Source organism: Panulirus ornatus, chromosome 18, assembly GCF_036320965.1.
Source record: "Panulirus ornatus isolate Po-2019 chromosome 18, ASM3632096v1, whole genome shotgun sequence".
NCBI lineage: Eukaryota > Metazoa > Arthropoda > Malacostraca > Decapoda > Palinuridae > Panulirus > Panulirus ornatus.
In genome coordinates, this window is record NC_092241.1 from 4,646,052 (window position 1) to 4,670,068 (window position 24,017).

The 24,017-nt window shown below is 40.8% G+C and overlaps 1 protein-coding gene across 13 annotated transcripts in view; it reads left to right on the top strand.

The window, feature by feature from the left end:
• The window catches only part of Rm62 (ATP-dependent RNA helicase Rm62), a 42,702-nt gene that overhangs the window by 16,890 nt on the left and 1,795 nt on the right, over window positions 1-24,017 (top strand). For 7 of the 13 annotated variants that reach the window (XM_071672789.1, XM_071672795.1, XM_071672790.1 and 4 more), the window contains exons 4-9: window positions 8,408-8,647; window positions 20,741-20,893; window positions 21,010-21,182; window positions 21,490-21,600; window positions 22,273-22,334; window positions 22,439-22,498. In XM_071672789.1, the coding sequence (XP_071528890.1) occupies window positions 8,408-8,647; window positions 20,741-20,893; window positions 21,010-21,182; window positions 21,490-21,600; window positions 22,273-22,334; window positions 22,439-22,498 (799 nt within the window). Of the gene's footprint in view, window positions 1-8,407; window positions 8,648-20,740; window positions 20,894-21,009; window positions 21,183-21,489; window positions 21,601-21,834; window positions 21,946-22,272; window positions 22,335-22,438; window positions 22,499-24,017 lie in introns of all 13 variants that reach the window. The other 6 variants (XM_071672796.1, XM_071672798.1, XM_071672788.1 and 3 more) reach the window with 1 other exon arrangement.

Sequence of the window (24,017 nt, forward strand, 5' to 3'; positions counted from 1 at the left end):
TCCAAACCTGCTGCCTTGCCTGCTTTCATCTTCCGTAAAGCTTTTACTACCTCTTCTTTGTTTACCAAATCATTTTCCCTAACCCTCTCACTTTGCACACCACCTCGACCAAAACACCCTATATCTGCCAATCTATCATCAAACACATTCAACAAACCTTCAAAATACTCACTCCATCTTCTCACATCACCACTACCTATCACCTCCCCATTTGCACCCTTCACTGAAGTTCCCATTTGCTCCCTTGTCTTACGCACTTTATTTACCTCCTTCCTGAACATCTTTTTATTGTCCCTAAAATTTAATGATACTCTCTCACCCCAACTCTCATTTGCCCTCTTTTATATATATATATAATATATATATATATATAATAATATATATATATATAATATATATATATAATATATATATATATTCAGGTGTTTATACATGAGTAAATATCTTACCCCATGAATGGCAATTCTGATAATTTTCAGGTTGCCTAAATAAGAGCAGTACCCAAGTAATGTTTCTCTCAAAGCTTTTATGTAGTGTTTTATTTGGGGAGGTTGTGGAAGCTTGCAATGGGTACACCTTATATGATGTATATAGGTTGGTGAGCTTAGTTTAAAGAAAAAATTAATGTTAAGAAAACGCTAATGACATCAATGATTGTGTTTGGCTCAAACAAGCTGGATTTTTTAATGAAGGCAGAAAACATTATACATCAGTTGATAATATTACTGGTGATACTGTATCCTTTTTACCAGTTAAAGGGTGAAGTCCTTTAGGTGCACGCAAAAAATGCTGTTCCAAGGGGGTCTGTCCTCCAGCTTCACTTATTGTCTGTTAGAATAATATTTAGAAGTTTGTTACATAAAAATTTTGGGTAGGTTAGCATGGACAAAAATTAAATTGACCTCTCTCGTGTGTTAAGTGGAAGGGGTTTTCCCTTCTAGGGGTTGAAAAGCTCTCTGCATTTTTTTTTTTTTTTGTAAAAAAAGGAAATATCTAAAAATATCTTGATTTAGGAAAGGAAAATGGCAAAATGGGAGGTTTAAACAATACATAGAAATAACAGGATGCACTTAACATAGTTAAAAATTTTCCTGACGAAGTTATTTTCCCCGTTTTTTAAAATCATTTTATGCTCAATTTTTTTTTTTCTTTTATTTAACCGGGTTTTGTATATTTCTGTTACAATGGTTAGCTTTTGAGTTTTTATCCATTGGTTCTTGGGACATTTATTAAGGTAAAATCTTTTTCAAATATTTTTTTTTTTTTTGGGCTGCCAAAGGTTTTTACATCAGTGTTTCCCTTTTTGTACAAAGCTTACAATTCAGAGTTTGGGGCATTGTCCTATTTAACATAATGGTTATTTTTTGTCAGGGGTTAGTCTTTTGTTTTGTATGATGTAAGAACAAAACTATTTGTTCATGATTTCCTGGACAGGTGGGAATATCGGCACTTTTTCCCCATACTCTGAAGTTAGTTAGTTTTTTGGATAAATACTGGAGGTGTCATTCAATAGCTTTAAATTTTCCCTTTTACTGATGCCACCCAGTTTTCCGGTTCAAATTAAAAACCCAAGGGAAAATGAAAAAAATTAAACTTTAAATTTTTTTTCCCAAATTGTAAATTGATTTAGAAATTTTTAATTTGATAATGGTACTAACATGTTTTAAATTTTACTTGTCCCATTGCATCTTTGGTCATTGAATTTGCAATGAATTTCTTGGGTTTAAAACACTTGTGTTTAAACCCATTTTAACTTGGTCATTGTCTTTGTTTCAACCATTTTAATTTGGGCCTCTTGTCTGCGCTTCTTTGTTTTGCAATTTAAAACAAGAAAACCTAGTTTTCCCCGCCAGCTTTAGTAGGTGTTTATACTTTACTAAATTTTTTCCATCCAGTTACTTGATATTTAAGTGACGGTAAATCCGGGGTCTGCAACTTTTTTCCTTTAAAGTATAGGGAAAAAAAGGTTACAAAATGGGTTTTATGTAGCCCGCATGCTTGGGGACTGTCTGATTGCATTTTTGGGGTTTAAAAAGATTCAGAGATAAGTGTATTGGAAGAGGACTGGAGAAAGGTTTAAAATTCTTCAAAAAACAAAATTTTCGGTTTTGATCGTGTCCTTTTTTAATGGCCAAAACCTTACCTTATTTGGTACTGAAAAAGTTTTGTGCCTTTTTTTTAAAAGCTATTTTGCTAAATTATGTTTTATTAAATGTTTGACAGTTCTGCATTTCTGAATGCTGATTTCCTTTTTTTTTCGGATTTTTTGACTTTTCATGTTATTGCGTGTGGCATTTGCTTTTAGTCATTAATTGCTTTATAGGGGAAGTGGCGACTAAAATTTATAATGGTTGCGGACCCCTGCCCGTAGATGAATCGAGTAAATGGGACTGTTAGTGTGTTTGCATTCTTGCATTAATGACCATTTTTCTGCATAAAGGGCATAAATTTTTTTGCTTTCTAAAAATGCACATTTTTGTTGATTGGTTTTAGTGTAGGTCATTGCTTTGTTTTTTTTTGTCATGTTTTGTAATTTGCTGTTTTTTGGGATGCTAGGTTTTGTTCTGTTACCCGTGAGTATTTGTGACCAATTATTGCATTAGGCAAACCCTTAGCAACCTTCATTTGGGAGATAAGTGTTGGAAGACTGATGTGTTTTATTTTTGGTGTCTTTGTCCAGTGTTTTTAATGCAACCCAAGATGTTTTGAATTAGGTTAAAAAGGGGCAGGTTCCTCCTCCTCCCCGAAGACTAAGGGTAGGGGAAAAAAGAGCATTTTGTTTGTGCTTGAGAATGGACCTTAACATTCATTCATTGAAGTGCATATGGGCATGGGGTGTCCATTCCCGTTTGCTATTGGGAAAGATTCCCTTTATTTGGGTTTTTGTACAATTTAAATTTCTGCGTTTGGAGAAACCAAATTTTGCTTTAAACTGAAGATAGTTTTTTGTTGGTAGATTGTTCTCAGGGAACCTAAGTCTAGAAATTGGTTACCACCATACAAGTTTTTTTAAGGCTGCAGCTGAAAGAAGCACTGGATTTTCTTCATTGGGAAAGGGAAATCTGGGGCCACAACTTTGTGCAGTGCACGAGTGGCTCAAAGAATTCATATTTTCCCCTTTCAGGTACAGCTAAAACTGGTTAAATTCTAAGATCCCCTTCTAGGTCTCGCTCCCGTTCCCCTTTCCCTCGCTCTCGGGACCGTGACGTCGGCGATAGGGATGACGGGGTTCACGTGGGGGTTTGGGGAGTTCAGCTGGTGGACGACCGTCGCTGAAGGGGAGGCACCCGGGTAAAACGTCTGCGGAAGCCAAGGTGGGCCCTGTCCAGACTTACCCCTTTCGAGAAGAATTTTTATCAGCCCCCCCACCGACTGTATCAATGCCCGCTTATAAAGTAGAAAAATACAGGAAACCATTTTGTTTGATTATTTTGTTGTATTGCAATTTTCTGTCATTTATGGTAGTCTTTTACTTTTGTCGTTTTTCTAATTGTGTGTGTGTCTTTATGCAGGAATGAAAAAGAAATCACACTACGTGGTAAGAACTCCCCAACCCCCCCAGTATTTTCAGTGATTTTAATTTCCCAGACTATGTAATGGCAGGACCCGGGAAAAACAGGGATACCAGGGCCCACCCCAATTCAAGCTCAGGGAGGGCCCCATTCACTTCGGGGGGAAGGGTTTTTGTTGGTATTGCACAGGTTATTTTTTAAAAGGCTGGACAGAAATCAGATATTGGTTGATTTATTTTACACATGCATGCATGGGCGACAAAAATATAATTTTATAAAATATTATTTTATATATATATATATTTTAATATATATATATTAATATATATATATTTACCCCTGGGGATAGGGGAAAAAGAATACTTCCCGAAATTCCCCTGCGTGTCGTAAAAGGCGACTAAAAGGGAAGGGAGGGGGGGGGCTGGAAATCCCCCCCTCTCTTTTTTTTTTTTTTAATTTTTCCCAAAAGAAGGCACAGAGAAGGGGGCCAGGTAAAGGTTTTCCCCTCAAAGGCCCAGCCCTCTGTTTTTTAACGCAAACCTCGCTATCGGGGGAAATGGCAAATTTGTATGAAAAAAATATATTATAAAATATTTATATATATTTTTTTTTTTTTCGCTGTCTCCCGCGTTTGCGGGGGTAGTGCAAGGAAACAGACGAAGGAAAGGGCCCCAAACCCCACCCCCAACAAAATGTATATACATCGCCCCAAAACACGCAAATATACATACCTACACAGCTTTCCATGGTTTACCTCAGACGCTTCACATGCCCTGATTCAATCCACTGACAGCACGTCAACCTCAGTATACCACATCGATCCAATTCACGCTATTCCTTGCCCTCCTTTCACCCTCCTGCATGTTCAGGCCCCGATCACACAAAATCTTTTTCACTCCATCTTTCCACCTCCAATTTGGTCTCCCACTTCTCGTTCCCTCCACCTCCGACACATATATCCTCTTGGTCAATCTTTCCTCACTCATTCTCTCCATGTGCCCAAACCATTTCAAAACACCCTCTTCTGCTCTCTCAACCACGCTCTTTTTATTTCCACACATCTCTCTTACCCTTACGTTACTTACTCGATCAAACCACCTCACACCACACATTGTCCTCAAACATCTCATTTCCAGCACATCCATCCTCCTGCGCACAATTCTATCCATAGCCCACGCCTTGCAACCATACAACATTGTTGGAACCACTATTCCTTCAAACATACCCATTTTTGCTTTCCGTGATAATGTTCTTGACTTCCACACATTCTTCAAGGCTCCCAGGATTTTCGCCCCCTCCCCCACCCTATGATCCACTTCCGCTTCCATGGTTCCATCCGCTGCCAGATCCACTCCCATATATCTAAAACATTTACTTCCTCCAGTTTTTCTCCATTCAAACTTACCTCCCAATTGACTTGACCCTCAACCCTACTGTACCTAATTACCTTGCTCTTATTCACATTTACTCTTAACTTTCTTCTTTCACACACTTTACCAAACTCAGTCACCAGCTTCTGCAGCTTCTCACATGAATCAGCCACCAGCGCTGTATCATCAGCGAACAACAACTGACTCACTTCCCAAGCTCTCTCATCCACATCAGACTTCATACTTGCCCCTTTCCAAAACTCTTGCATTCACCTCCCTAACAACCCCATCCATAAACAAATTAAACAACCATGGAGACATCGCACACCCCTGCCGCAAATCTACATTCACTGAGAACCAATCACTTTCCTCTTCCTACACGTACACATGCCTTACATCCTCGATAAAAACTTTCTTTGCTTCTAACAACTTGCCTCCCACACCATATATTCTTAATACCTTCCACAGAGCATCTCTATCAACTCTATCATATGCCTTCTCCAGATCCATAAATGCTACATACAAATCCATTTGCTTTTCTAAGTATTTCTCGCATACATTCTTCAAAGCAAACACCTGATCCACACATCCTCTACCACTTCTGAAACCACTCTGCTCTTCCCCAATCTGATGCTCTGTACATGCCTTCACCCTCTCAATCAATACCCTCCCATATAATTTACCAGGAATACTCAACAAACTTGTACCTCTGTAATTTGAGCACTCACTCTTATCCCCTTTGCCTTTGTACGATGGCACTATGCACGCATTCCGCCGATCCTCAGGCACCTCACCATGAGTCATACATACATTAAATAACCTTACCAACCAGTCATCAATAATAGTCACCCCCCTTTTTTTAAAAAAATTTCCCCTGCAAACCCTCCCAAAAATGCTGCCTTGCCCGGGTTTCTTTTTCCGCAAAGCTTTTACTGCCTCTTCTCCGTTTACCCCAAAACATTTTCCCTAACCCTCTCACTTTGGGACACCCCCTCGACCAAAAAACCCTTTCATCTGCCACTGGCATCAAACACATTCAACAAACCTTCAAAAAACTCACTCCATCTCCTTCTCACATCACCACTACTTGTTATCACCTCCCCATTTGCGCCCCTTTACTGAAGTTCCCATTTGCTTTCCCCTTTTCTTTTCGGGACTTTAATTTTCTCCTTCCAGAAAATCTTTTTTTTCTCCCTAAAATTTAATGATACTCTCTCACCCCCAAATCTCAAATTTTCCCTCTTTTTCAACTCTTGCACCTTTCTCTTGACCCCCTGTCATTCTTTTTTACTTTTCCCACTCAATTTTCTTTTTTCCCCGCAAAAAACGTCCAAATGCCCCTCTCTTCTTTCATAATTTTAATCTTACTTCAAAAGATCTTACATATATATGTATTTATTTTTTTTTTTTTTTTTAAATATTGGGCCATTTCCCGCGTTAGGAGGTAGCGTTAAGAACAGAGAGCTGGGCCAGGGGGGGGAATTTTTCCTCACCGGCCCCCTTCTCTGTTCCTTTTTTTGGGAAAAATTAGCAAAAAAAAAAAATTGAGAAGGGAGGTTTCCAGCCCCCCCCACGCTCCCTTCCCTTTTAGTCGCCTTCTAGGGACAGGGCGGGGAAATACGGGGGAAAGTTTTCTTTCTCCCCTATCCCCGGGGGAAATAATATTAATATTTTATATATTATTAAATTTTTTTTTTTTTTTTTTTCCCCGCTGTCTCCCGCGTTTGCGAGGTAGCGAAAGGGGAAACAGACGAAAAAAAGGGGCCCAACCCCCCCCCATACACATGTATTTACATACGTCCACACACGCAAATGTACATCCTACACAGTTTTCCATGGTTTCCCCCAGCGTTTTCACACCCCTAAATTCAATCCACTGACAGCAGCCCAACCCCCCCGGATACCACATCGCCCCAAATTTCCCACTCTATTCCTTGCCCTCCTTTCACCCTCCGCGGGTTCGGGCCCCGATCAACACAATTTTTTTTCCACTCCATCTTTCCCCTCCAATTTGGTTCCCTCTTCTATCTTTCCCCTTTCCCCCTCCGACAATATATCCTTTTGGGGCAATCTTTCCTCACCCCTTTCTCTCCATGTCCCCAAAAACCTTTTCAAAACACCCTCTTCTGTCTCTCAACCACACTCTTTTTTTTTCCACACATCTCTCTTACCCTTAGGGTTATTTTACTCGATCAAACCACCTCACACCAAAAATTGTCCTAAAAATCTCATTTCCAGCCCCACCCACCCTCCTGCCACCCCTCTATCCATAGCCCACGCCTGCATATGTGGTTTTAAGGGGGTTTTTGATGATTAAGTATTAAAAAGGGTAAGAGGGTGTGGTAACAGCGTGGTTGAGGGAGCATAAAAAGGTTTGTTTTTAAAATTTGGTTGGGTCACATGGGGGAGAATGAGTGAGGAAAGTTTGAAGAGGATATACGTGTCTGGGGTGGGGGGAACGAGGGGGGAAAGGCCCAAAAATAAAAAGGGAAAAAAATTTAGGTTCCCAACACAAACGCAAATGAAAAACATAAAAGGGGGTTTCCAAATGGTTTACCCCAGGAAGGTTTTAAAAACATGAAAGCTGGGGTTTTTTTTTTGGGGGGGTTTTTTTTTTGGGGGGGGTTTTTCCTTTTTTTTTTTTCCTTTTTCCCCCAAAAGGGGGGAAAAAAAAAAAAAAAAAAATTTTTTTTTTTTTTTTTTTTTTTTAAAATTTTTTCTTTGGTTTTTTGGGGGGGGGAAAAAAAGGGGGAAAAAAACCCCCCCCCCCCAAAAAACCAAGGCCCCAAAACCCCAAAAATTTAAATTTAAAATTTCCCTTTTTTCCCCGGGTTCCCTTTTTCAATTTTCCCCCCCCAAAACCCCAAAACCCCCCCCAAAAACTTTTTCTTCCCCCTTTAACCCCCTTTTTTTTACCCCAAAAAACCCAAAAAATTTTTTTGGGGGGGGGTTTTTTTTTTTTTTCCCCCCCCCTTTTTTTTTTTAAAAAAATTTTTTTTTCCCTTTTTAAAAATTTTTTTTCCCCTTAACCCCAAAATTTTTTTCCCCAAATTTTTTCCCCCGGAACCCCCCCCCACCCAAAACCCCCCCCTTAAAAAAAACCCCCCCTTTAAAATTTTTTCCCCCCCCCTTTTTAAAATTTTTTTAAAACCCCTTTTTTTTAAGGTTTTGGTTTTCCCCCCTTTTTAACCCCCCCTTTTTTTCCCCCCCCTTTTTTCCCTTTTTTTTCCCTTTTTCCCCCCCCCCTTTTTTTTTTTCCCCCCTCCCCAAAAAAAAAAAATTTCCCCCTTTTTTAACCCCCCCCAATGGAACCCCTTTTTTTTTTAAAAATTTTTTTTTTTTTTTTTTTTTTTTTTCGTCTGTTTCCTTGCGTTTCTTTGTTAAAGCAGGAGACAGCAACAAAGTATAATAAATACATAAAGATACATGAAATAAACTTTTTATATTCATGGGAAAATGAAATATCTTTAGACATGGTTAGCTTATTGGCAATGTTTATGGCATAATGGATTTTTCTCATTTCAGACGGGCTCAGGTAAAACCTTAGGCTACATACTACCTGCAATTGTCCATATAAATCATCAGCCATATTTAGAACGAGGAGATGGTCCAATTGCTCTCATTTTGGCTCCTACCAGAGAACTTGCACAGCAGATCTTAACAGTTGCACAGGACTATGGATCATCCTCAAAGATCAGATCCACGTGTGTATTTGGAGGTGCACCAAAGGGACCACAAATACGTGATCTTGAAAGAGGAGTGGAGGTTGGTGAACATTCTAAAGTTTTGTTGAATAACGACACGTTTTGATTGAATTACTGTTACAAGGAGAATATTTATTTTGTTTAACATTATTTAAGATTTTGTTTACATTTCCTCTGTATTTCATGGAATTGTTTCTCCTGTTAAGGATTTAACATCAGCAGCAATGTGGCCTCGTTTGCTCATATCCACTCTTAAGCCGTCACATATGCACAGTAACCAGAGCTTAAAATACCCTGGTTCAGCACAGTGAAAGCAGTCTTCTGTAACCCCCACTTCCATACACCATTTTGTTTTAGGTCATTCTTCCCAATGGATACATGTCCTTGAATGCTCAGGCTCTCTCCCCATCCACCTACCTCTTCCTTCTGATGTGTAAATCTTCATCTTGCACTTTTCCTAATGTCCTGACTTTTGGCACACAACAGTTAGAGAGTACTTGTTGCCTCGCTTTATTCCCTTCTCAGACAACCAACCTCAAACCACGTATTGTCAGAAGCATTTCATTTATGAGTTCGTATTAATGGAACACCCTTGAAGGGTTGGCCCTGGCATAAGTCTTCTTATCTTGCAAACTTAGTGGTGTATTGTAGCCTTTTGTTCCTCGCCCTTAATAGGCTTCTGGCTGAGGGCAAATCTAGTGCAGTTTTCACGCACTCCTGAGTGTACCCACTAACATTTTAGGGGGTTGCCTTTTCTACCAGTCATGTTGCTAACATGCTGAGCAGCAATACAGGCTTTCTGGTAGCATTGTGATTGCGACCTCTGAAGCCCTAGCTCCATTCAGTGACTATCCAGTCTGTCACTTAGCAGCTGAGAGTCGGGAGTTGTCCAAGCTAGTTTACTGGTTTAGCTGGGCAACTGCTAAAGGGATGTCAAGGGCCAATACGCCGCGGCAGCCTCCATCACTTGACTGTGGTCCTCTGCTGTCTTCGTGCAGTATCACTGCCTGAAACCTTCCAGGACGTCTACCCTTGTCACTGTTTTTCGTTCTGTGATACCTGAGCAACAGAAATAAAAAAAGCCCTTTGGGAATTGTGTGCCAGCCACTGTTGGCATGTCAGGTGCCAACCTGAACAAAGATGTAGCGGCTGATGACTGCTCTTCCACTTGCCCACAATGTGGGAATGCATTCGCTGGCTTATCAGGGCTGTAGGGTCCACAAGCGGTGGGCACATGCCAGCTTCTTTCACTAGGAGATGGCAACATGGCACATCTTGTCTAAGGCAAGATGGACCGACAAGTAGATTGAGCTCCTCGCTAGGGCAGGGGCAATGATGGCAGCTGGTCCCTCTTTAGTAGTTGGGCAGGGCCTGAACCAGCAGTTACAGGCCACTGTTCTCTGCTGGTTGCTGGAGGCAATTGGGGGCATCTAATGAATGGCAACACAAGACAGTGTTCAGAAGTTGATCCTGAAGGGTATCCTCCACCACAAGGTTGGTGTAGTTGGGTAAGTGGTGCATAGTGTTGGGTGGGAGACATGTCCCAGCTGACAGAAGACATGGAGTGGCACACCGGAGGAGGCACCACACGGCGGAAGGAGTGTGCGTGCTAACTTTTGGTGGGGGGGTTACCGATCTGGGAGAGGGGAAGAGCCTGCCACTCCTGGTGATGATGTCAACCCCAAGTTTTATATCCCTGACTCTCTGCGGGTTTCCCAGTCCCTCTTTTGTCACGAAGACTAAGTCCTACCTCAGCATGCTAGTGCCTGGCCCCACCAATCCTGTTTGGGTCGAGAAAGTGCTAAAGGCTGCCCTCAGGCATTTGCACTGAGGGGACAGCTTCTTTGCCATCAGGGCAGCCACAGAATATTTGAAGTTGCGAGCTCCTGTGGCTCTCCTTTAGACTACCAGAATCATGGTGCGGGTAAATCAGCTGTGTAGGGAGCAGTACAAAACAGTACAATGGCTTTATCGGAAGAATAAGTTGGTGGCTGTGGGCCGCTGGACAGATACTGCTACTGGCTTACAGCCCCAGCTAATGTTCCTTGCTGCCCCTGTCTAATGTTCCTACCTACTACTACTATTGGTTGCTAATTGCAGTTGCTGATAAGTCCTCTCAAGCATTTTGTTTGTAATGTCCTGTTTTCCTTTTTGGTTATAGAACATAGGTATGACTGCTAGTATCTTCAACTGACTTTTTTCCACTTTATCTTCCCAGGGTTCCCAGTTAGATCCTTGCCAGCAGAAATTGTTTCTTTGAGATTCACTCGGTGACCTGCTACTAAATCTTATATAAAAGTAAGAATGTTCATCACCAACTTGGAGGGCAGTTATGTGGTAAAGATGGTTTTTGGTTACTTTTTTGTCGCATACTTAAGGGGATGGGAGCGGGGGCTGGAAACCCTCCCCTCCTTGTATTTTACCTTTTATAAGGGGAAACAGAAGGAGTCACACGGGGAGTGCTCATCCTCCTCGAAGGCTCAGATTGGGGTGTCTAAATGTTTGTGGATGTAACCAAGATGAGAAAAGAGGAGATATAGGTAGTATGTTTGAGGAAAGGAACCTGGATGTTTTGGCTCTGAGTGTAACAAAGCTCAAGGGTAAAGGAGAAGGGTGGTTTGAGAATTTCTTGGGAGTAAAGTCAGGGGTTAGTGAGAGGACAAGAGCAAGGGAAGGAGTAGCATTATTCCTGAAACAGGAGTTGTGGGAGTATGTGATAGTGTAAGAAAGTAAACTGATGTGGGTAAAACTGAAAGTTGGAGAGAGATGGGTGATTATTGGTGCATATGCACCTGGGCAAGAGAAGAAAGATCGTGAGGCAAGTGATTTGGGGGCAGCTGAGTGAGTGTTACTAGTTTTGATGCACGAGACTGCGTTATAGGGATGGGTGATTTGAATGCAAATTTGAGTAATGTTGCAGTTGAGGGAATAATTTTTGTACATGGGGTTTTCAGTGTTGTAAATGGAAATGAAGAGCTTGTAAATTTGTGCTGAAAAAGGACTGGTGATTGGGAATACCTGGTTTAAAGAGATATACATAAGTATAAGTATGTAAGTAGGAGAGATGGCCGGAAAGTGTTATTGGATTACGTGTTAATTGATAGGGGCGCCGAAAAGAGACGTGGATGTTAATGGGCTGAGAGGTGCAACTAGAGGGATGTCTGATGATTATCTTGTGGAGGAGAAGGTGAAGATTTGTAGAGGTTTTCAGAAAAGAAGAGAAAGTTGGGGTGAAAAGAGTGGTAAGAGTAATTGAGCTTGGGAAGGAGACTTGTGTGAGGAAGTACCAAAAGAGACTGAGTACAGAATGGAAAAAGGTGAGAATAAAGGAGGTAAGGTGAGTGGGAGAGGAATGGGATGTATATAGGGAAGCAGTGATGGCTTGAGCAAAAATGCTTGTGGCATGAGAAGCGTGGGAGGTGGGCAGATTAGAAAGGGTAGTGAGTGGTGGGATAAAGAAGTAATATTAGTGAAAGAGAAGAGAGAGGCATTTGGACAGTTTTTGCATGGAAATAATGCAAATGAGTGGGAGAGGTATAAAAGGAAAAGGCAGGAGGTCAAGAGAAAGGTGCAAGAGGTGAAGAAGAGGGGAAATGAGAGTTGGGTTGAGAGAGTATCATTAGATTTTAGGGAGAATAAAAAGATGTTTTGGAAGGAGGTAAATAAAGTGTGTAAGACAAGGGAACAAATGGGAACTTTAGTGAAGGGGGCTAAGGGGGAGGTCATAACAAGTAGTGGTGATGAGGAGGAGATGGAGCAAGTATTTTGAAGGTTTGTTGAATGTATTTGATGATAGAGTGGCAGATACAGTGTGTTTTGGCCAAGGTGGTGTGCAAAGTGAGAGGGTTAGGGAAAATGATTTGGTAAACAGAGAACAGGTAGTAAAGGCTTTGCGGAAGATGAAAGCCGGCAAGGCAGTGGGTTTGGATAGTATTGCATTGGAATTTGTTAAAAATGGGGGTGACTGTATTGTTGACTGGTTGGTAAGGTTATTTAATGTATGTGTGATTCATGGTGAGGTGCCTGAGGATTGGTGGAATGCTTGCATAGTGCCATTGTACAAAGGCAAAGGGGATAAAAGTGAGTGCTCAAATTACAGAGGTATAAGTTTGTTGAGTATTCCTGGTAAATTATATGGGAGGGTATTGATTGAGATGAAGGCATGTACAGAGCATCAGATTGGGGAAGAGCAGTGTGGTTTCAGAAGTGGTAGAGAATGTGTGGATCAGGTGTTTGCTTTGAAGAATGTATGTGAGAAATACTTAGAAAAGCAAATGGATTTGTATGTAGCATTTATGGATCTGGAGAAGGCATGTGATAGAGTTGATAGAGATGCTCTGTGGAAGGTATTAAGAATATATGGTGTGGGGGCAAGTTGTTAGAAGCAGTGAAAAGTTTTTATCAAGGATGTAAGGCATGTGTACGTGTAGGAAGAGAGGAAAGTGGTTGGTTCTCAGGTGAATGTCGGTTTGTGGCAGGGGTGTGTGATGTTTCCATGGTTGTTTAATTTGTTTATGGATGGGATTGTTAGGGAGGTGAATGCAAGAGTTTTGGAAAGGGGCAAGCATGCAGTCTGTTGTGGATGAGAGAGCTTGGGAAGCGAGTCAGTTGTTAGCTGATGATACAGTGCTGGTGTCTGATTCATGTGAGAAACTGCGGAAGCTGGTGACTGAGTTTGGTAAATTGTGTGAAAGAAGAAAGCCGAGATTAAATGTGAATTAGATCAAGGTTATTAGGTACAGTAGGGTTGAGGGACAAGTCAATTGGGTGGTAAATTTGAGTGGAGAAAAACTGGAGGAAGTGAAGTGTTTTATGTATGTGGGAGTGGATTTGGCAGCGGATGGTACCATGGAGGCGGAAGTGAATCATAGGGTGGGGGAGGGGCTGAAAATTCTGGGAGCATTGAAGAATGTTTGGAAGTAGAGAACATTATCTCGGAAAGCAAAAATTGGTATGTTTGACAGAATAGTGGTTCCAACAATGTTATATGGTTGCGAGGTGTGGGCTATGGATAGAGTTGTGCAGAGGAGGGTGGATGTGCTGGAAATGAGATGTTGGAGGACAGTATGTGTGTGAGATGTTTTGATCGAGTAAGTACTAGTAAGGGTAAGAGAGATGTGTGGTAATAAAAAGATTGTGGTTGAGAGAGCAGAAGAGGGTGTTTTGAAATGGTTTGGTCATATGGAGAGAATGAGTGAGGAAAGATTGATCAAGAGGACATTTGTCAGAGGTGGAAGGAATGAGGAGGAGTGGAAGACCAAAGTGGAGTTGGAAAGATGGAGTGAAAAAGATTGAGTGATCGGGGCTTGAACATGGAGGAGGGTGAAAGGCGTGCAAGGAATAGAGTGAATTGGAACAATGTGGTATACCTGCGGTCGACGTGCTGTCAATGGATTGAACCAGGGCATGTGAAGCATCTGGGGTAAACCATGGAATGTTCTGTGGGCCTGGATGTGGAAAGGGAGCTGTGGTTTCGGTGTATTATTACATGACAGCTAGAAACTGTGTGAACGAATGTGGCCTTTGTTGTCTTTTCCTAGCGCTACCTCGTGCACATGAGGGGGAGGGGGTTATTTCATGTGTGGCAGGGTAGCGGTGGGAATTAATATAGGCAGACTATGAATTATGTACATGTGTATTATGTATATGTCTGTGTATATATGTATACGTTGAGATGTATAGGTATGTATATTTGCGTGTGTGGACATGTATGTATATACATGTGTGTGCAGGTGGGTTGGGTCATTCTTTCGTCTGTTTCCATGCACTACCTTGCTGGTGTGGGAGACCGTGACAAAGCAAAATATAGATACTATGGGCAATAGTTTTTGGATACTTTTTTCGCATACTATGGGCAACTTTTGTTGGGATTGCTTAGTACATCTCCATCATTAAACAAACTAGAGATTTAACCTAATTGGTATTCAATACTTTATCATGCAGTTGTCCTCCAGCATTTTCAGAAGATTGTTTCTCATCATCCAAAAAATTTAAGGGCAGTAAAACTAGTTTTATTGTTGCATCTTTTGAAAATGTGTAACTTTCATTGCCTAAACTGTTACACTGTAGTTGACTCTTTTCTCTTTTTACCAGCTACAGGCCATCTTCAGCTGCTGTCCTTATAATCAAGTATTGTAGATATAATAGTGCTCAATTTTGATGTGGTATATCCAGTTAAGATTGAAACACCATTATGTGCAAAGGGGATCGGTGGTTTAACCCATTGGTTTTGAACAAAAGTTGATATACGGATCATTGCAGCCCCTTATGAAAACTAATGAGTTGATGTAATTTGAAAACTTGTGCTCTTTTTTTCCCTGCACTTCGTTTATGCAGAAGACGACTTTGGGAACCCAGATAGCCTGTTCCTGAGATTAAACCTTTAAGGCACACGAGTGTAAATTCTTTTTCTTAGACCACTAATGGTTTTCGTATTTACCATTTTCTGCATTAGCGAGGTAAAGTTAAGAATTGGTTATGTTTTATCTTGGGTAAAACCAAAATTTAGGTAAGCTGTGGATGCCATTAATTACAGCAGCACTGTAGTTTACTGTTTATGGAGAGACTATTGCTGTGGCCACCCCATTTAGGGAGTTATGGTGAGAACACTTGTCAGTGACGTAGATAAGGTAGCCACTAGCATTTAGCTGATGCTGTTATTTACCTTTTCAGAGTTTTAGGTCTCATTCTGAATAATGACTGGGTTGGTTTAGTAGCTGACACTGCTATTACTGCCTGCATGGACTTTTTTTCTTTCACAATTTTATGTTATGTATTTTGTCAAGATATGCCATGTATGTTTTGCATTTTAGTGCCAAAACACAAATATAATGTTTTTCAGTAATGTACCTAATGGTGTAGCATTTAGCGTTCCCTACCGTAAATCATCCAGGGGTCACCTGGGTCGAATGCACAAGTTTGATTCCTGGTTGCAGCAGTTGGTCCACTGTTGACCCAGCTGTTGAGCCGCCCCTAGGGGTTAGTTGACAAAATGGGTACCTGGCTTGAACTAGGGTATATATATTTATATATTATCATTAATCACTTGGCCTTGATTAGAGCATCAGTTGGTATAGTTATATTCACTCTACTTGGATGGTGGCATGCACTTGAATATCAGATTGGGGAGTAGTACTATGCTTAAGGAGTGGCGGAGGATGTGTGAATTAGGTGCTTGCTTTGAATAATCCGTGTGAGAAATGTTAGATGATTTGCATGAAGTATATGTAGATCTAGAGAGAGTGTGTGGTTGGAGATTCTTCATGGGAATTATGAATTTGTTGTAGGAGGAAAGCTACTAGAAGCGGTGAAGTTTCTCAAAAGTGTAAGGTCGGTTGTATGTAATAAGGAAGAGAAAGGTTTGTGTTTCTGGGTAAGTATGGTTGTATAGCAAGGGTGTGTGATGTCACTTATTTTATTTTACTTTAAACTGTTTATGGCTGGTGTCAAGGGATGCAAGGGCACTGGGGAGAGGGGTTGGGTCTGTTAGGGATGGGGGTGGCCTGAGACTCTAATCATGTGCTGTATGACGAGACTGTTCTGATGTCAGACAAGAATTTGGAACCGCAGAATTAGGATTCTGAAGTGTGAAAAGAGAATTCTGATTCTCTTTTAAGTTATAAAAGTAAGATTATAAAGTTAAAATTGAGAGAACATGGAGGAAGCAATGTGTTTTGATACCCGGCAGTGGATGGAACCATGGAATATGAAGTAGGTTAAAAGTTGGATAAGGGTTTAAAGTTGGGAGCATTGAGTATTGTGGGAAGAGAATTCATTGTATGTGAGGTCAAAGATGAGCTTGTTTGATGGTATAGTAGTCCTCAGTGTTGCTTGGATATGAGGCATGGGCTGTAGATTGAAATGTATAGATGGTGGATATGTTGGAAGCTGCATGTAGGCAATATATGGTGTGAGGAAGTTTGATTGTTTAATGAATGTAAGAGGTGGTGGTTGCAGTAAGGAATGCATGTTTGAGAGAACTGATCAGGGTGTGCCAAAATGGTTTGTACATGGCAAGAATGCAAGTGAGGAGACATGGAAGGAACCTGTGGAAGTGAGAGACTAAGTATGAGATGGAAGGTTGGAGCGATTGGAAGGGGCAAGTTTTCGGTCCGTCAGGGTTATGATTGTGGACCTGGAAGGTGACCGTTACCATTTGTTGATTTTCAGCTATACAGCTTTGGTGGCAGATTAAAGTGAAAAGCTGCTGGTATTTGAACAAGGAGAGTGTATAAAAGAAGTTCAGAGTGAACAGGAAATTTTAATGGTTGAAATGGAAAGAACCCAGAGGAAGTAGGTTGCTTAATATCTTGGCGTTAACATGGCAGTGAAGAAATGTGGGAGCTGGAGAGCCACTGGGTGTGTCATGTGCACTTTTAGGAGTGCATGGAAAGAGAGGTTGCTTTTAGAGAAGGCAGAGATGGGTGTTATCTTGTATGTTAGTTCTGTTTTGTGTAAATGCATGGCATTGATCCTAATGGGAAAAATGCAGAACAGGTTGTATATGTTGCAAAGGAAATGTTTAAGGATACTGTATGTTGGAGGATCAAATAAGAAATACTTTGGTTAAAGAGAGATGCTAGTAGGTGTATCTGAGATTAGAAGTGTGTATGTTCAAGGCTGTGCTATTTTCAGCACTGGGAAAATTGAGACAGAAATTCTTTGATGAGAGGGACTACACATGATACAAACTTGCCAAAGGTGACTTTACCTGCAGTGTAACTTCCAGCAGGAAGAGTCCGGTAAAACTAATTAATATTAATAGGGTCAATAGGGATGGATTTGTCTATGGTATAATAGGGTGGATGGAAGGTATAGGAAGCAAATTAATTGGCTTATAGGTAACATTCTGAAATGGCAGACTCCACAGAGAATCACATGAAGCTTATGAAAGGAAAAAGTTGAGATTAGATGTGAACAGATTAAGGTAACTCCAGCAAGGGGTTCAGGGGGGAAGGAGAGGGGAGAGAGAGAGGGAGAAGATTATATGAAAGGGTATGACAGGAAGTGAACCACATTCATGATATTTTGGAATGCGTTTGACACACCATTGGGGCTGAAGTTTGTGTTTGGCAGATATAGGTAAAGTTTTTCAAGGGTGCAGCTGCTGTGTACAGGATATGTATGAAATGACTAAAAACAAATTCAGTAAAGAATGGTTTATTGAATTCAGGCAGCCATTTGGCTGAAAACATTGTTCATTTACATAATTGGGGGGGTAATAATTGTAACAGGTTCACAGTTGAGGAATTACTTAATTAGGGTGTTTTAATTGTCATAAGTTATAACATCTCAAAAAAAAGCTTAAGATCAAGGTAGGGTTGGCTACTTCTATACCTTTGTTAAGCACATATACGTAATTCATTTATGGTTATTCATTGAACATAGGTGATTCAAAGTACCTGTTTATCAAATTGCATTAATATTTTTACATACATTATGTATTTAATGATTAACATTGATGTAAAGTTACTTGATGAACTGAAGTAATAGTGATGATTAATGGTGAACATTGTGATGAATATTTTCTTGGTTGCATCACAGTAATATAGCAATTGACTTGCATGTAACTATGGGAAAACTAAGCCATTTGCTTGCTTAACCGTGTAACTCGTTCATGGAATGTTTGAGTTTTACAGTAGTAGGTACAGGACAGTTGACAAATTGTAATTGATGGTGATTGTTAAGTGATGAATATTTTCACAGCTGCATTACTGAATATAGTTGATATATGACATGCACATAACTTGGGAAAACTAAGTTATTGGCTTGCATAACTGTGCACAGTTCTTGTATGAGCACTGGTAGATATAAGATGGTTTTAGTGACTTCAGTCAGGCAATTGCCCCTCTTGGGTGGGGAGAGTTTTGGCACTCCAGTCAGGAAATAACCCCTCTTGGGTTGGGGGGAGTTCAGGTCATGTTGATCTGTAGGGTACTGACAAACATCCTACTGCATCGAGGGTTGATTACGAAGGGAACAAGTAAAATGCAGGCTGATGGAGAGAGAGAGGGCAGACCAAGGTGTGTTGAAATGGTTTTGAATCATGGAAGTGAAGGATTGAGTGGAGGGAACTTTGAGTATTAGTGTATGAGCTCTCAGGAGGGCAAAATTTGTGGGGTAGTTGGAATTTAATTGGTGTTGGAGGTGAAGGCCTTTTAGTGATTTGAACCAGGGCATATGAAACAGACAAGGAGAATTATTTAGGGCTGGCTATTGATGGTTGGCTTGTTTTTTAGACATTGCACATGATAGTTGAGTGGATGTGTGCAAATGAGGTTGTAGTTTGTTCGAGTCTCTGCCATGCTGAGGCAGAAGCAGTCTGTTTTAAAGAGAAACGCTGCTATGGCCTTAGGGTGCATTTTTAAGTATATGGTGGTGATACGAGTTTAGGAAAAAAGAAAATTTCAAGTGGTGAAAGATAGCGTAGAAAAATGTCCTGCATGCAAACACCAGAAGATTGATTGAAGAATGACAAGGCAACAGTAAATGAAATGAGTGGAAGGTATTTTAAGAAGTATAGTAATGGTTAAGAATGTTGTTGAAGTGTATGGCATGAGGAAGTTGAGATATACAGTTCGAGAAAGGGTTGCATGGAATGAGTTAAATAACTTGTTGCAGAAGAGGAGATTTATGGAAATATATTCAGTGAAAGTGGGGAAAAACGTATAAAAGAGGTGAGAAGATGAGAAGAGCTGAAAACAAAGGTTAACAAGAAATGGGTTGAGTACGAATGAATTTTGTGAATTTTAGATGGAAAATGAAACAAAGTGGCTAAAAAATTGTGGGTTACAGTGAGAACAGCAGATTGGGAAGTGGTAACAAAGATGATTGTAGTAAACTGATGTGTTTAGGATTTGAAAGAGCTGATTGTTAGATTTATGGGAAGTGGATTTAGGTTGCTTGTACAAGTACGGTGGCTTGTGGACTGAATCTTTGTGAATTGGGAGGTAAAAAGATAGTGATAGCCATCTTCAAAGTGGAAATATGTCCCTACTGTGTGATAGCAATTTCCTCATGCGAGATTCTGGGTATGATTGTAATCAAGCTGCTAGGTGTATGTAGTGAAGGGGGGTGTTTGAGGAGAAGTAGTATGGTTTTTGGATAGGTAAATGGTATGTGGATCAGGTGGTGGTTTTGAAGGTTAGGATCATTGGGATAAAGTAACTTGTATCTGGATTTTAAGGTTTATGAATTGGTTAACAGACTCGTGTATGGTACATTGATTGTCGAGATAAAGGAAAACTTGGTTGGTGGTGGTTTTAGTGGGAAGGCAAAATACGGTTGTGAACGGAGGATGTAGGAAGCTTTGTCACTTGTATGATTAGTGTCTATTGGAAGGATGATGGGGAAGCAAAATGTTAGGGTGTCAAATTTTTAAAGGGGCATGTCTGCATATTATCGGGAATGAGGCAAAAAAGAGGTTTTCATATAACAGGTCTCAGGTGGCAAACTCAAGAAGTTGTAGTGGTTTAAAAGTGTAGGGTTTGCAGAGAATAGGGTGTTGGGGCCACAGTGATTTACAGGTTGGAAGAGGTATGTAAAAAAGGTAACAGTCAGTATTAGATACTTGATGTAGTATTTCTTGTTTGAATGAATCTTGCTTGGTTTGTGTTGGATTAATCATTTAAAAGATTGCAATTGTTAGCAGGACTGCCATAGGTCTATGCCTATCTATGGTTTTGGTGCATTACCCTTTTTTTTTCCACAATCAGGTATGGAAAAATAAATCCAGGAACTCTCTTGAAGAAGGGAGCACTATACACTTGCAGGTTAATGATAATCTTTGGTGAGAAGTTTTCCCTGATAATCTTTAGTTAGAAGTTTTCGTTTATGACTGCAGCAGGCTTAGAATAACATTGCTGAATGGGACTTCACATGTGGTGTATTCAGTGGTAGACAGGGTCTGGAAACACCAATGTTTATGTATAGGTAGGCATTGTAGAACTGCTAGAAGTGACAGTGCAAGGAAAAAGTCACTTGAACTGTGTTATCAGTGGGTGGATAGATAGTAGTAATGTCTTAAGGAATTTTTCACTTCAGAATAGTTCATTTACCTGCTGTTGTAGTAAAGTGTAGCCATTAAGCTGAAAACTAAAACAGCTACTTTTTACTGTCTTGGTGATAAGGTGCATCTTATTACTTTGATTTTCAGATATGTATTGCCACTCCTGGGCGCCTTATTGATTTCCTCGAAGCAGGAAAAACTAATCTTCGACGTACAACTTATTTGGTATTGGATGAGGCTGATCGCATGTTGGACATGGGTTTTGAGCCTCAGATCCGAAAAATTGTTGATCAAATCCGGGTGAGTTTGGTAGATCAGAATAACTAATTTTCAGTAATGCAGATAAAATATTTATTTTGACTATATAGAATATCTTGTGTTTTGTCATGAAACATTTTTACTTCATCCCCTTTTAGCCTGATAGACAAACACTTATGTGGTCTGCAACGTGGCCGAAGGAGGTAAGAAACCTAGCAGAGGACTTTTTAAAGGAATACATTCAGCTCAACGTTGGGTCCCTTTCACTCGCTGCTAACCACAACATCCTCCAGATCGTAGATGTGTGTCAGGAAATAGAAAAGGATACCAAGTAAGTGAAATGCCATTTAATTTTCATTGAAAATGTGAAATATTTGACATATCTGTTAAAACGATGTAGATGTTTATGCTTTTATCATACAGGTATTTGCAATACCTGACAGTGAATTTTCCATATGGAAGTGAATACAAGGCCTTTTGTATGTGGCTTATGTTTAAATTCTGTTTGATTTTTGTAAATATTTGTCAGTTACCTTGTTTGCCAGATTTAACTTATTTTTAAGCTGAATATTTGGGGCTCATATCAGCAGCCTCTTAGAACCTAAGTTGTTTGTTTTATGATTTGCCTTGCCCCATAGACTCCGGCAGCTACTTGAAGAAATCATGGCAGAAAAGGAAAGCAAGATCATCGTGTTTGCTGAAACAAAAAGAAAGGTCGACGATTTGACCAGGCGAATGAGACGCGAAGGGTAAAGAAAATGCACTTTCATGATAGATCCTAAGGATCTCAGTGACATTCTTCTACCTGAAGCTACCTCAGGCCTTTGGGACACAGAGCAGACTTTGCTTTTTTTGGATACGGCAGCTAATTTCACCCTTAGTTGGAAATATAAATCAAAGGCTAATGTACTCGAAAGACAGCAGAGTCTGCGATGCCTGCTTGTTGCATTTCCTCTACATCCCCCTTTCCCTGTTTTCTGTAGGCTGCGCCAGTTGATCAATGAGATGGCGCAGGAGAGGGCATACAAGACTATAATCTTTATCGAAACGAAGAGGAAGGTGGAGGATGTTACTCGTGGTTTGAGGAGTACTGGGTAAGATAAGAAAGGCATCCTGTATGCTGTGTTATTGCACACCATACCAGACGCCTGGAGTTGATTACTGCCCATCTGACCCGGAGAGTTTGTAGTTTATGTTCTTGTATATATGGTACTTAGTAGTAGCTGTTTAAAATTGTACCCCCCAGCAAAATGCACACGGTTATCTACGTCACTCACAGCAAGTTGTGTCCCTTGGGTCTGTAATCCGTAGCTTGTATTTGTTTAAGATCTGGCATTGTTGTTGTATTCATATAGATTTGAAAATATGATAAAATGTCAGAATTCATGATCATTTACATGTGGTTTTTGTTTGTTGTCCAGGTGGCCAGCAATGTGCATCCATGGAGATAAATCTCAGCAGGAGAGAGATTGGGTTTTAAGTGGTGAGTTGATTAACTTCATTGGTGAATGAGAAATTGGTGCCTTAAATAAATTAATTTTTCTATTTTGGAGTTATGAATTGATAATGAGTTTTTACTTTCCCCAGAATTTCGATCTGGTAGGGCACCAATCTTGGTAGCTACAGATGTTGCTGCGCGTGGGTTAGGTAAGTATGAAATGCTTTTGGGTCGTACCTTTGATCAGACTGTTGGGAGGGTCTCTTGATAAATTGACAGTGGGAGGGTGGGGACCCAAGATTAAGTCCAGACTGTACATTTGGTGGTTTCATATAGTGGGAAAAGCCTTTGGCTGGAAATCGATAACTGCAGGTGATCACAAGTGCTGACAGTGGCAATGGTTTCCACCTGTATGATGTAGTAAGACAAGCTCCACACCTGTGGTTGTGTACAGCTTCTTAAGGCTCTGGAGTGATAGTCTGGTCATGATGCAGGTGTAAAACATGCATCATTGTCCAGACTTATTGTGACACCTATGTTAATGCTCCTTGAGATCTTATTAAAAGTTCAATTTAGCTTTTCTTTCGACCATATTTAGGTACTGGCTCTGCCAAGGAAGATCTGTACTGGCCCAAGATTCTGTAAAAATGGCTTGTATGATGTGGAATGCCGATTTTTATTGAAATGCATGAAAGAAAATTCGTTACTGGATGCACTGTTTGATGTACAGGTCAGGTCTGCCTTTGATAGAGTGGATGCCAAAATGTGGGTTATATTCTGAATAATAGGGTTAATGTAAGTTTCCTTGTAATGCTGTCATATGCTAGCTTGTTCATGGGTATGTGGCATCATTGATAATATTGATATAATTAAAAGCCTCCCTTTGATTTTTATGGGTGCCTCCAGAGGTTAAGTAAGCCATTCCCTTGCATGGAGCCACTGTTAATTCAGTCTGGTCTTCTCTTTTGCAGAGGCACTCATAGAGAGATAATGCACGGAGGATGTTTCGTTGCATTAGGCTCCGGTGCCTCTGAGGCTCGTCGTGTATCAATGAGCACGAATGCGCATTGGTGCCAAGTGTCCACTGGTGCCAGACAGGTGGTCATGTTGCCTTGGCCATCAGGAGGTGGCAGAGGTCAACGGTGACCAAAGTTCACGGTCACCTGCAGGCTGTGTTGGTCCCCTCCGACCCACTCTGGTCTGCAGCAGTCCGCACTGGTCTCACCTGATGTGCCCATCCTGGAACTGCTAATTGATTCGCTACCGTAGCATCGTGACAAGCCACAAGCCCCTGACCTGTGGTTCAAGGGGCCTTGAACAGGCCCTTGTGCGGCCCTGACCCCAAACACAGGGCCCTCAGCCCTGGGAATGGATGTTCCTTAAGGGTCCACCCCGGCCCCCACTTGCCGCTGCCTCTCCCGCTCTGCCACATGTGGAACGTAGGTATCTCTGCGGGAAGCAGTGGTTGCTGGGGGCATGTGGGGTGCATGCTCGCAGTAATTTTTTAGGTTCTAGTAACATGCTCTTGATCTGAAATTTTAAAAAGTAATAAGAATTTGTTTAGTAATGAGTGTGCACCCATTGAGGGCTCGAGTGTATCCAGCCACAGGTGGTTGTGGAAGGCTTGTTTAATGATGAAAATAAAGGGAATGCGGGTTAGCCTTATTAGAATCTAATATTTTACGGGCCATTTCATACTTTGTTTTTATGCATGCTCTTTTGGCTTAC